This window comes from Garra rufa, chromosome 21 (assembly GCF_049309525.1).
Source record: "Garra rufa chromosome 21, GarRuf1.0, whole genome shotgun sequence".
In the NCBI taxonomy this organism is placed as follows: domain Eukaryota; kingdom Metazoa; phylum Chordata; class Actinopteri; order Cypriniformes; family Cyprinidae; genus Garra; species Garra rufa.
The window spans coordinates 7551988-7565445 of record NC_133381.1 but is presented as its reverse complement, the minus strand read 5'-3'; the positions used below and the strand labels follow the sequence as shown (position 1 = coordinate 7565445).

Sequence of the window (13458 nt, the reverse complement as noted above, 5' to 3'; positions counted from 1 at the left end):
GAAGTCCATTATATGGACAGAAATCCTGAAATATTTTTCCAAAAAAGATAATTTCTTTACAACTGAAGAAAGAAAGACATGAACATCTTGGATAACAAGGGGGTGAGTAGATTATCTGTAAAGGTTTGTTCTGGAAGTGAACTACTTTAAGGCACATTTATGATTGCATATCAACCTGTGTGCATGACATAGTTTGCATATGAAATATTAAATATGCATATTGTGATCTTCATACCCAGTGTTAATCTCAAGTTAGTCTCAAGCCAAGAACAACAGGATGTTTCGGATGAACAAAGACAGTTGAAAGAACTGAAATCTCATCTTACCTGCAGGATGTGGCTGCCAAGGTGAGGCTCAAAGATCTCCGAGGCAACAACACTGGGGCTCCGCCTCCGCTGGGACCCGATAGCTGCGGAGAGAAGCACACAGCATGAGCACACTCGTGTCGGCATGCGTGCTTATGCACGCGCGCTTCGGCTTTAAATCCAAAGCGACTCGGAAACGGAATCCGCCTGTGCGATTTTAAACAGATACGGTAAACTGTTGAACAAACACTTCCGCCCCAATAATACCCAGCCCCCGGTACTGTAAATACACAGATGCAAATCAAAGCCTCGGAACGGCTCCCTTCTGCATATTCAGCTGGGCTCGGCGCTACAAAGCCCGCTGTTTATAGCAGGACTAATATCGCCACATCCATTGAGCTGCAAAGCACCCGGAGAACAGCGCCCTCAGGGCATTTTTTCCAAGTTTCCAACTTTAAAGTCGGCTCAGGCTCTGCTAAAAAATGGCCTGGGGTGATTTCAAACTTAACAGACCTTGTCCCACCAGAGCTCATTATAGAGAATTTTATAACAAAGTGCTCTGTACTTAATTTTCCAAGCCTAGCCAGGCGTTCGGGTAATGTTGCTGAATTAAGTGCAATTAATGATGTAATAAAGCGCTGAACGGCCATTAAGGATTCTCAAGGACCGGCAGCAAACAACGCTCCGCCGTTCGGGGAGGGCACGACGGGGACAGGAGGACGTCGTGCCCCAGGTGAGCGGCACGAGAGGGGCCGAGACACAAATGAGAGGCCTCTGTCCTTCAGAGAGCCTCAAGCTGGGTAAACACACTTTTCCCCTCCGGTAATGCTTTCAGCGGTAAGCCCTGTGTCCGCCCCGGAGGAACGTTCGTGCCACAACATGAGCGGGAAGGGCAACGGCTGCTGGAGGAGAGAAAGAGAGAGAAAAAGAGAGACAGGCTCTCGGCTCTGTCCCTGGAGTGCCGGGGTCAGTAGACGCCACTGCGGGTGGAAACACAAACAATCCTGAGCCGGTGGGATTCGGACACGGCGGCTCGCAGCGCACAGCAGAGGGAGCTCTTACACCCTGAGGATCGCACAGAAATGTGCACGCATACCTGCACATCAAACACAGGGTGACACACACATTTGTGCACACGCAATCGGCACAACCCACGTGTGCTTCATAACACACTGGAGTTTTTGGGACAAATGGAAGTCTGTGTGATGTCGAGTTTGGTTTTGATTTGGCACAACACACCGGTCCAAAATTGGCACTTGGCAAAAAACAAACATGAATAAAACTGGAAATCGACAAGTAAATAGAATTAGCCTACGGTAGAAACTTCAACATAATGCATGGTAAAATGTTTAATTGTAAGCAAACATTTATTGTGAGTTTCTTTTTCCCTCTAATAGTCCATGTGGAATATTCAACAACATATGTGGAATATTCCTCACATTAGGCAATAAATTTAAAAAAAAAAAAATGAAAATGAAAATGAAAAAAGAAATAAAAACAAGTACCACACAATAAAGACACTTTACAATAAATAAAAGTAAAATCAAATTAAATTAAAAAGAAAAAAGTCCCACACAACAGGGTAAAAACACTAAAAAATAAATAAAAATGTAATAAAAAAAAGAATCCCCACACAATACAGCACAAACATGATAAAGCAAATAAAATAAAATAATAAAAAGAAGTCCCACACAATAGGGTAAAGACAATAAAATATACAAGAATAAAATACAATAATAAAAAACATAAAATAAAATACAATAATTTAGAAAGAAAAGAAGCTCCACACAATACAGCACAAACACGGTAATAAAATAAAATAAAATAAAATAAAAAAGTCCCACACAATAGGGTAAAAATCCATAAAATAAAATAAAATAAAATAAATAAAATAAAATAAAAAGAAGACCTACACAATACAGCACAAACATGGTAAATAAAATAAAATAATAAAATAAAATAAAATTTAAATAAATTTAAAAAAAGAAGCTCCACATAATACAGCACAAACACGGTAATAATAATAAAAAAATTAAATAAAATAAAACAAAAAGAAGTCCTACACAATAGGGTAAAAACACAATAAAATATACAAGAATAAAATAAAATAATAAAAACATAAAGAAAAGAAAAGAAGTCTTACACAATAGGTTTAAAACACTGTAAAATATGCAAATAATAATAAATAAATAAATAAAGTACGGCCTCAATTGAACCCAGTGTGAACACAGTAATGTGCTCTAGCAGACGTCTGAACCCAAACACCAGCAGTCGAAGTAAGTCAATGAAGAATATACCAAAGTTAAGAGGTCACTTGACCAGCTTCAAATTACCCTCCTCTCTGCACTTAAAGACGACATCTCCAGACAACAGCTCTCATCACACAAGGATCCTCGCTTAAGACCACCGCATGGAAATCAGCCACACGTCCTCCAAATTCCTTGTCCTTGAGGAGCCTTTCAAACTATAAACTCTGCGGTTAATATTTCATAATGAAAAATGTGAACACGTTGAACCACAGAGGAGCTTATCGAAACAAAGTCCAGAGTCTTAAAGCCTAATGTGTCATTTTTTGAAGTCGTCTCAGCTTTAATTTATCAACAAAAACATCATGTATTCACTGCATTGACTTAAAAAACAATGCAAACAGATTCATGAAAAAGCAGGAAGTGCATTGCAAATAGCAAATAAAGGCATCTTAAATGATTCTCATGGTTTAGTTACACTCAATACTGTCCAACGACAAGACTATGCGACTGTGTCGCCATCCCTCTGCACGGCCGCCCGAGCAGCCAGAGAGATGAATATAATTGCATATTGATCTGAGGAATTATGCTCTATTAATCTGCTTCATTTTGCTCGTGACGCAAATGATATATGAATAAAGAGCTCGCGGGAGCACAGAGGCAACACAATGTCTGTCCTGCCATGATTCTCCGTAATACATCTCCTCTAGTTTAGCTCCCTGCCACGCCAGATTGAGCACATACAAATATATTACGCCGGAAACGCGAGCAAATACATCACGGCTGGCCTAATAAGCCCCGTACAATACAGTAACAGCACTGTGGAATATACAGCATTGGTGCATTGAGTCCTGATATACTGTCAAAGACATACAGGCTGATGTTATTTTATTCACAGTATTGCAATCCCAAAAATGCAATATTGTCCTTGACGGCAATTCGTGAACATGCAAATGGACAGTCTGCGTCTGATCTAGACTAATGGCATTTTATTATGAGACAATATTGTTTCCATTTGACACTTTCGATATGTAATGCTAGTCTTCAATACCCGGCACGCCACAAACAGCATTTGGTGCAATAAATGCAATTTGTTACTCGGCGCAGTGGCAATTTCAAATCGCTGGCGCTATTAGAAAGTCAATTTAACTTTCACTTTTATAAGTCAACATTATTGCTATTGTTAATTTATTTCTCATTGAATGTGAAATTGGCAGCAAGGCATCAGACTGTCATTTTAAATCTGCAATAATTTCTCATGAAGCTTAGACCTCTTATTCCCTAGTCCTGGATTATTGGAGCTAAATGGCAGTCCCTGGCTTCACCAAAGGCTCAGGGGCAGGTACTGTTACACAAATTGCCAATTCAATTAACGGAGTGTAGATGCTCAACTGGCAGCTGGCACGCAGGACGGCTATTTTGGCAAGTGTCAGGCCTAATTCATCAAGCTGTCAATGCTCTCGCGGTCGGAAGCCGCGGACATCGTCGAAGCCACGGACGGCACGATGGGAAGTCGCATAACCTGGTGACTCACATGTTAAGGAATGCTAACTCACATGCTAACCGGCCACGCTGAGCCTGTGGCGATCAAATGAGGCCTTCGGGATCTAACCGGGACTGTGAATGTGTTTTACGGGAACTGGGGAGTATCAGTCAGAAAAAACAGGTTTGGTTCTTAGAATCACAGGATTCAGATGTAAAACTCTTTTTGCACAGGCAATATCTAAAGTTTAACAAACTAAATTTACACACAAAGAGGTTAGCCAATCATAATAGGCCAATCATAAAAAGTCATTTGCATATATCATTTTTACATTTACAGTAGAAAAAAAAACAAGTCTGTTTGATGTCAGAGTTTGAAAGATTTGGCAACACAAACAGGTCTAAAATTGATACTTGGCAAAAAACAAGACTGGAAACTGACAAGTAAATAAAATTAAGATACAGTTAGTCGACATCATACACAAAATATTTATTTTATTTTAAATAAAAATATTTAATTGTAGGCAAACATCTACTATGAGTTTGTTCCCCTCTAAAAGTCTATGTGGCCAACAACGTAAGTGAAATTTTCCTCACATTTAGCAATAAATAAAATAAAATAATAAAAAAAGATTTTAAAAAGTCTCACAATACAGTAAAGACACTGTAAACTATTCAAAAATAAAATATAAAATTAAATTAAATTAAAAAGAAAATAAGTCCTGTACAATACAGTAAAGAAACTGTAAAATATCCAAAAATAAAATAGAACATTTTATTAAATTAAATAAAAAAAAAAAACTGAAAATAATTCCTTCACAATACAGTAAAGACACTGTAAAATATACAAAAAAAGAAAAAAAAAATAGAAAATTAAATTAAATTATAAAAGAAAATAAGTCCTGCACAATACAGTAAAGACACTGTAAAATATACAAAAATAAAATAGAAAATAAAATTAAATAGACATTTAAATTAAATTAAAAAGAAAATAAGTTATGCACAATACAGTAAAGACACTGTAAAATATACAAAAATAAAATAGAAAATAAAATTAAATAGACATTTAAATTAAATTAAATTAAAAAGAAAATAAGTTATGCACAATACAGTAAAGACACTGTAAAATATACAAAAATAAATTATAAAATAAAATAGACAATTTAATTAAATTAAAAAGAAAATAAGTCTTGCACAATACAGTAAACACAATGTAAAAATAAAATAAATTAAACACTGCAAAATATTTATAAAATAATATAAAATAATAAAATAAAATATTACCCGAATTGAACCCGTTAGATCAGAATAGTGTGGTTGGAAGAAAGAAAATGAATAAGAGAGATTCATAACGTCAAGTGAAAAGAAATACGCTGAAAAAAGATGAAAACAAACATTTTCTTTCAAATAAGTACTACACAATAGACCAGAAGACTAAATGGGGTCATTTCTGATTTCACGGTGACTTTAAATTACCTTTCTAATTACGCTAATTTAAAGTGAACAACGTCAGATTTCTCCCATGTTTCTGCTGGTTCATTTGCTTCAACGTCTGCTCTCATTAGACAGGAGTGAGTCACGTCACGCCGTAATTGATAAAGCTCAAGGTGCTCTGCGATCAGGACTGAACGGCCCATCATGCACACACACACACACACACACACACACACACACACACACACCACAACATCTCGTGCACTTGTGTAGTTGCATGTAAAAGTGCTGTGAGTTAATGAAATGATGAGACCGAACAGACCACAGCATGTCATTAGCTTATTCAGAAAATTACAGACTCTTCTTGTTTCATTGTTCGGTTGTCTTTGAACACAGCAAACGTCCCTCAAAGAGGAGGGCGGAAACCCAAGCCAACATTTCAGAGAGAAACTCTTCATCGCCAAAGAGCCACGGCTGATATTCGCGAGATTATAAACCAATACCACAATACTGAGAAATCAGGGCAAATGGAAATTAGAGTTCAATGTTTCACTGAATCCAAACCCTTCATCAAAGTCTACATTAGGGGAATTCAATTATGCTTCCAAGAGCTCAAATGTCTACATTTTATTTTATTTTATTTTTTTTTTCAGAAAAGGTCCAGACTTTTGAAACTTGCACTGTTTTGGGAACCAAATGGTCATGTGGTTATAAAATGAAATCAACTTTCAGGCATATTCAGCATCAATGCTCAAGTTGGCAGAAACAGAAAAAGTTCTGTGTCAAATTATAGGAAATAAATGTCGGATGAATTGATTGAAAACAAATAGGTTTAAAATCTGAAATTCAATATCAAAGCAAGAGTTACTGTATAAAACTGTACTGAATTTACACAGATATATGCTCACTATAGGGTAAAACACAAAATATACAAGAATAAAAAAAAATAATAATCAAATTAAATTAATAAATTTAAATAAAATATTCAATTAAATTAAAAAGAAATAAAGTCCCACACAAAAGGGAAAAACACCACAAAATATACAAGAAAAAAAAAAAGAAGCACCTTACAATACAGCACAAGCATGTAAAAAATAAATAAATAAATAAATAAATAAAATAAAATATTAAAAAGAGAAGAAGTCCCACACAATAGGAAAAAACCTATTAAATAATAAAATAAAATATTAAAATAAATTAAATTGAATTGTATTAAATTTACACAGATATATGCACAGAATAAACAAAAACGTGTTGCTACAATACACAAAAATAATCTGAATTCTTAAATGGGCAAAATGCACTCTTTATTATGTGAGATTTAAAAAAAGAAAAGAAAAATGAAAAGAAAGAGAAGAAGACACTGTGAAATATACAAAAATAATTTATAAAATAAAATACAATAGAAAATTAAATGAAATTTAAAAAAAATAATAAGACCAGCTCAATAAAGTAAAGCCACTGTAAAATATACATAAATAAATAATACAATAAAATTTAAAAAGTTTATTTTATAAAAATACAAAATAAACTAATCAAATTAAATTAAATTAAAAAGTGGAAAACAAGTCCCACACACTGCAGTAATGACACTGTGAAATGTACAAAAATAAATAATAATATAAAATAAAATATTTAATTAAATTAAATTAAAAAGAAAACAAGTCCCACACAATAAATAAAAATATATACAATACATTATAAAATAAAATAGAAAATGAAATTAAATGAAATAAAGATACAGTAAAATACAGTAAAGACACTGTAAATAAATCATTAAAATAAAATAATAAAATAAAATGTTGCATTTAACCCAAAGTGGTTAGCCAATCATAATAGCCATAAAAAGTAACCCTGACCTGACTATCATTAAAAGTGAAAAATTGTAGGATATGACCCCTTTAAAGTAAAACAGGACACTATAGAATATGCAAAAATAAATTATAAAATTAAATAGAAAATTCAATTCAATTTAATTTAAAAATACAGTAAAATACAGTAAAGATAAAAAAAAAGTAAAACATCTGAAGGGCCCAAAAATCACCTCAGACCCCCAGAGGGTTACATTACAAATAAAAAAATTCCACACAATATAGTAAAAACACTGTAAAATATCAAAATAAATAAATAAAATAAAATAATAAAATAAAATGTTACCTGAATTTAACCCAAAGAGGTTAGCCAATCACAATAGCCATAAAAAGTAACTCTGACTATCATTAAAAGTGAACTTTAAAATGAACAACAACAACAACAAAAAAAAAGAAAAAAAAGTTAAGATATGACCCCTTTAAAGTAAAACTAATTAATAATTATTTTTAGCTGCAAAATATACATTTCCAGTTAATTAAAGGTATTAATTATATTAAAAGGTTTTTCCAGACTATAGAACTGCTCTATATCACAAAACACTGTATGTATTGATCTATCCAAACAATTCAAGAGTAATACTCTACATTTTCTCACATTTCAAACTGTAAGTCAAATCTCCCGTTGGTTTTCTTTCCCATTCGGTGTCCTTCAATCCATAATCTGCTCCTAATGTTTTCACAGGCCAAATGTCATTAAATAATTTACTATAGTTGGGCTAATGACAGTGCCGGCTGGTTCTTCTCGCGCAGGCCTCTGAATAAGTGATGCCCGTGAAGATGGAGGTTGAAACATTTGTTTTAATTAGTTTCTTTTAACGTCTTTGACTGGTTTAAGTTTTCATGATGATGTGCTCAATAATCCATGCTCATCTTTTCTCCTCATTTATATCATCAAAATTTAAGCTGCTTCATTCTGCGCTAATGACGCCTCGCTCACCCGCTGTCTGTCTCTCTCTCTCTGTAGCTCTGCTCCAAAATCTGGCCTACCCACCACAGACAGCTTTTAAAAGACCCTAGGAAATCAAAAAATGAGGTTTTTGGCTTTTAATCCATTTCTGTTAATGATTAATGTCCTGCACAACTTCCAGTTCGATGGAAAATACGTCAACACTAAAAAGCAAATTGCTTATGAATGGATTTCATGGGCATATATATAAAGGCCTATGAAATCTGTTGTATTTTTTTCCCAAATTCCATTTTTTTTTTTAAATGTCTGCTATCTTATTCTAGATTCTTTTTTTTCTTTTTTCTAGACTGTTTTAATGGTTAAATAAAAAAAATATATTAAAAACACGTCTTATGAACTGAAATAATGAAACGTAGACAATTTAACAGCAATATATTAAAAGTAGTGGTGGGCCGTTATCGGCGTTAACGTGCTGCGTTAACGTGAGACTCTTATCGGGCGATAAAAAAAATATCGCCGTTAATCTATTCTCAAAGTTGGGTTGGGAGCTGGGTCGAAACTACGCAAGATATGATGACTTTCACCTTGATATTTTAGCGCGGATGACGTATACCTAGTCGAATTGCACTGTAGGGGGCGAGAATGAGTCTTCAACTTCTGTGAAATTACCACATCAAATGAGACGTGCAAACATGGATGCAGCTATGAAGCCGCTTCAGGGCAGGTGCGTTGCTAGACCCTTTTTACTGGGGCACATGAGTTATAATTTACTTTGATAATCCCGAAATAAAGACATTAAACTATATGCAACAACAGAATTGACGCTTCTAAAAGCAACGCAGTTTAATAGAAGACTATGCACGCAGAAATCCATGCCCGTGCGCGTCTGTGTATTTAACGGCAACGCGCACGTCGTGCAGCCTTTTGCGCAGAAGTACTTGGTTACACAAGTTTGTATAGGTAATTATGTTGTAAATGCAATTGTCAAGCAGTTTGTGATGCATTTTGGAAACAGGAGATGAGCCCCTGATCTAATGCGCCACCTGGCCCGTTCTTGAAGACTTACTTTTAGTCATTATTTGGGTAGCACACATATTCTGAATGCCTTCAGCAGAATTCAAATTAGCCATTTTAATCTAGATTAATCTAGATTAATTCCAAGATTTAATCTAGATTAAAAAAAATTAATCTATGCCCACCCCTAATTAAAAGTTTAACAAAAATTACATCTTAAGATCTATAAAATATATATATTTTTTCAAATTCAGTTTCAGTGGATTCCATTTTAATAGTTTCATTAAATTTTAATAATCAAAACCATTTCTAACTGATTTTTTTAAAACTTGTAAATTTTCTTTTTTCCCCCTCAAATTCAATTTTATTTTGACCAAATTCTGTTTTCCATTAATTTTGTGGATTCCATTTTAATGGTTTCATTAAATTGTAATAATCAAAAGCATTAAAACTAATTTTATTAAAAAATAAAAAATATTATTACTTTTTTTGTGTATTTAAAATTTTATGGTAAATAAATTTAAATTCTGTGACTTAATGGTTTTATAAAATGTTAACAATCAGAAGAATTTCTAACTAATTTTATTTTTTTAATTATTATTATTTTATTTTTATTTATTTATTTTAACCCTTGTGCGTTCAAAAAAAAAGTTACACATAGGTGCAAAATGGTCAAAAATGTCCATGTCCAAAAACTGCCATAAAAATATAATTTATTAATATTTTTTTCCACTTTCACTGATGTTGATTTTTTGACCAGCATTTGTTCTACCCATAGATACCAAACATTAGGTGCGTTCGACTTCATGCGGCGCTGCGCAGACCGATCGGCGGCTGACTTGAAGTAGTGCATGCCGGTTAGAAATTTTGTCCGACTTGAACCGGCGCCTTTTACATGGTTAAATATGAAAAATATACTCATGATAACGCCCCTAAAATTAAATAGTTCTGACACTAGTCCAGGTGATCTAAGCATTACAGAGTGAGTTGTGCATCCAAAGCCCCCAAACTGCGTTCACTAGTGTTTATGCGCTCAGTCTCAGTGTGACTGGTATTATCTCTGCGCCTAAAACACACGTACGGCGCGAAAGCACGCGGCACAAGTGGAAATCTCCAGCTCAGTTGCTACGGAGATGTTAGATTACACCTTGAAGAGGCGCTCAGTGAGGAATAATTGTCTATGGAAAGCTTGTAGAGGCTCTGAAGTCCCCGCTGAAGTGATTTGGTATTTTATCATTGTGCTATTTCCTCTCATCACAAGCAGAAACAACTGTGTCAGATACGGAGATAAGAGGGCCGGGGGAGCGCGGGACACAAGCTCTCCAGCTGACAAGCACTGTCCACTCACGATCCATATCAAAACCGAGAGAGAGAGACCGTCATCATACTCACAGCTCGCATTATCCTCAAAGCAGAGCCATTTCAAGAACAAAACCCATTCATTTCCACCGCTGCGGCAAAAAAATGCCAGTAAAACATGGTGAACATACACCTGCTGTTTTAACTGGAAAACCTTGAGAACGCTGGTCATTTGACAGAGTGACTAAAGATAATGGCGAAAGACAAGGAGCAAACCACACTGTGATTCTAAAGACGCCTGTCAGAGCATTTCTGTCAAGTCATTCACAAACATTCCTGCTGAAAAAACACAGAGAAGTGGCCAAAACCCCTCTGAAACCAGCCAATGGATCAGGCTTGGAGATTTGTTAAGACCAGCAAACTGGTTTTCGTATATGCAGTTAAAAAAAAATTAAGACATTATATTATTTAAATTCACTTATCACTTCTTTAAAACATTCTTAAAAATAATATTAACCAACAATATCAATCCAATCAAATCCATATGGTCTCGAACATGAAACAGCATCACATTTTGTTAGTTTTGTTTTATTTTATTGTTTTATTTATTTATTTATTTTTGGAGCAGTGGCTTTCCCTGCATGATCATTTAAAGACAACATCAAAGTTGACTATTTATTTCTTAATAAATAAATAGTCAATTTTGATGTTGTTTATTTTATTTCATTTTATTTTCCTTCATTATTTTTATTTATTTATTTTTTTTTTATTTTTTTTTTGTGCAGTGGCTTTTCCTGCTTCTAAATGATCATTTAAAGACAACATCAAAATTGACTATTTATTTATTAAGAAATAAATAGTCAATTTTGAATTTTATTTTACAAATGTACAATTTATTTTTTAATAAATAAATAATCAATTTTGATGCCGTTTAATTTATTTTATTTTATTTTTTATCTTATTTTTTGTGCATGAGCTTTTCCTGCTTCTAAATTATCATTTAAAGACAACATTAAAATTGAATATCCATTTCTTAACCAATAAATAGTCTATTTTGATGTTGTTTATTTTATTTTATTTTATTTTATTTTATTTTATTTTCACTGGCTACCCCTGCTTCTAAATGATCATTTAAAGACAACATCAAAATTGAATATTTATTTCTTAACCAATAAATAGTCATTTTATTTCTTTTTTTATCATTTGTGCACTAGCTTTTCCCGCTTTTAAATGATCATTTAAATACAAAATTGACCATTTAATTTCTTAATAAATGCATCTGGTCTTATTGTGCATGAAAAAACTAGCTTCTCATAATCATCCATCAAACTGTAGTAACTTTTTCCACCTCTAAAACAACTTGACTTTTTTTTCCTAGAGTAATCAAGGCCACATGGGTGGAGAAAAATAATTAGAGCTGTCAATCAATTAAAAGTATTAAAAAAATTAATTACATGACAGGCTGAATAATTAATCAAACTAATTGCATACATGAATATTTGCTAAGAACAGACCCTAAATGAAGACAATTCTTTGACATTTTAAATTATTAATGAATTGTATTGAATTTAATTTTATTTTAAAATCTTTAAATTTTAATTAAAATAATAAATCTATATTTAAATCATTTTTTTAAAAATCTTTTTTTTTTGACACATTCAATGACCAAAACAGCTTTAAAATGATATTAACCAGTAAAATCAAATACATACTGTCCAAAACATTAAATAACCTCCACATTTAGTTAAAGAATCGCACACCAGGTTGGTTTTCATGCTGACTTTAAGTCAAGGATGCTGCGCTATTCTCTCGTTCTCGTGAGATGCCGATGCTTCCGACACCTCCGAAATGCATATGGATCTTTAGATCCTGAGAGTCCCGGTTGCTAAATGCAGCTATCGATAGTTTGCTCTGACGAGGAAAGGCAAAGGAGGACGAGATATTGACATTGACCAGCCCAAGCAAGGTCAAGTTCAGGGGGCAGCGCAACGGAATCAATACCACGGGATGAGCAAAAGAAAATAATAGGGGGAAAAAAGCCTCATCTAATTTGGAAATGCATTCATTATGGCAAACCGCATTAAAGCACAAGGCAGGCTGCCTGCGCTGCCCTCCAGTGCAGCCGGTACAGATAAACAATCCATTACCAAAGTGCAGGAGCAGCAGACTCCTCTTCAGAAAAGCCAACCGAACCCGGCCAGGCCTTCAGGACGCGTGCTGCGGGACACCAGAGAACTGGACCGAATTCAGATGGCTTTAGGATTTGAGAAGTGTTTGGAAAACGCCAACATTTCATACTCTTTTCCTGCAAAACGAACCATTCTGATTGGTGGTTTTACATTAGCTGAAGAAGCTCCAGAAATCCTGAAGCACTTGGTCAGCACTTGACTATTAACTTTGCTTACACTGTTTAATAATTCACACGCTGATGAGGCCGAGGGAGAAATTCTCAGCATGGACGATCCAGTCAAACGGAATACAATATTAAGACATTAACACAAGCGCTACAGAAAATAAAACAACTTGCTGAATGAAAGACTGGACTTTTCCCACTTTACTCTAGTTTTGGAGCGGCTCTTTGTAGTGAAACATAACGGCGGATGTCATGGTTGAGGGGTGTTGTGTGAGGGGCTGAAGGAACATCAAGGCCGCTCTATGTACCATGAAGTCTGTGTTTTCCGGACACTTTCCTCTCACAGCTCACGATTGAAGCATTACATGCGTCTAACAGACACGACACTGAAACTGTCACCTCACACCGTCTCACCGCACACACACATCAAAACACGTGTGGCCAAACGCCGCCATGTTGTCCTCCACGGATGTCCTTGACTTCAATACATACTACCTGGCAAAATGCCCAAGACTAAGACAGTTATGATGATTCTGTGTGAATGTGC

The 13458-nt window shown here is 34.5% G+C and overlaps 1 protein-coding gene across 1 annotated transcript in view; it reads right to left on the bottom strand.

The window, feature by feature from the left end:
• Positions 1-317: 317 nt before the first annotated feature.
• LOC141296282 (neuronal PAS domain-containing protein 3-like) overlaps positions 318-13458 on the bottom strand; it is a 197282-nt gene continuing 184141 nt past the window's right edge. Inside the window, exon 4 of the mRNA XM_073827544.1 lies at positions 318-409. Coding sequence (XP_073683645.1) covers positions 318-409 — 92 coding nt within the window. The remainder of the gene's footprint in view (positions 410-13458) is intronic.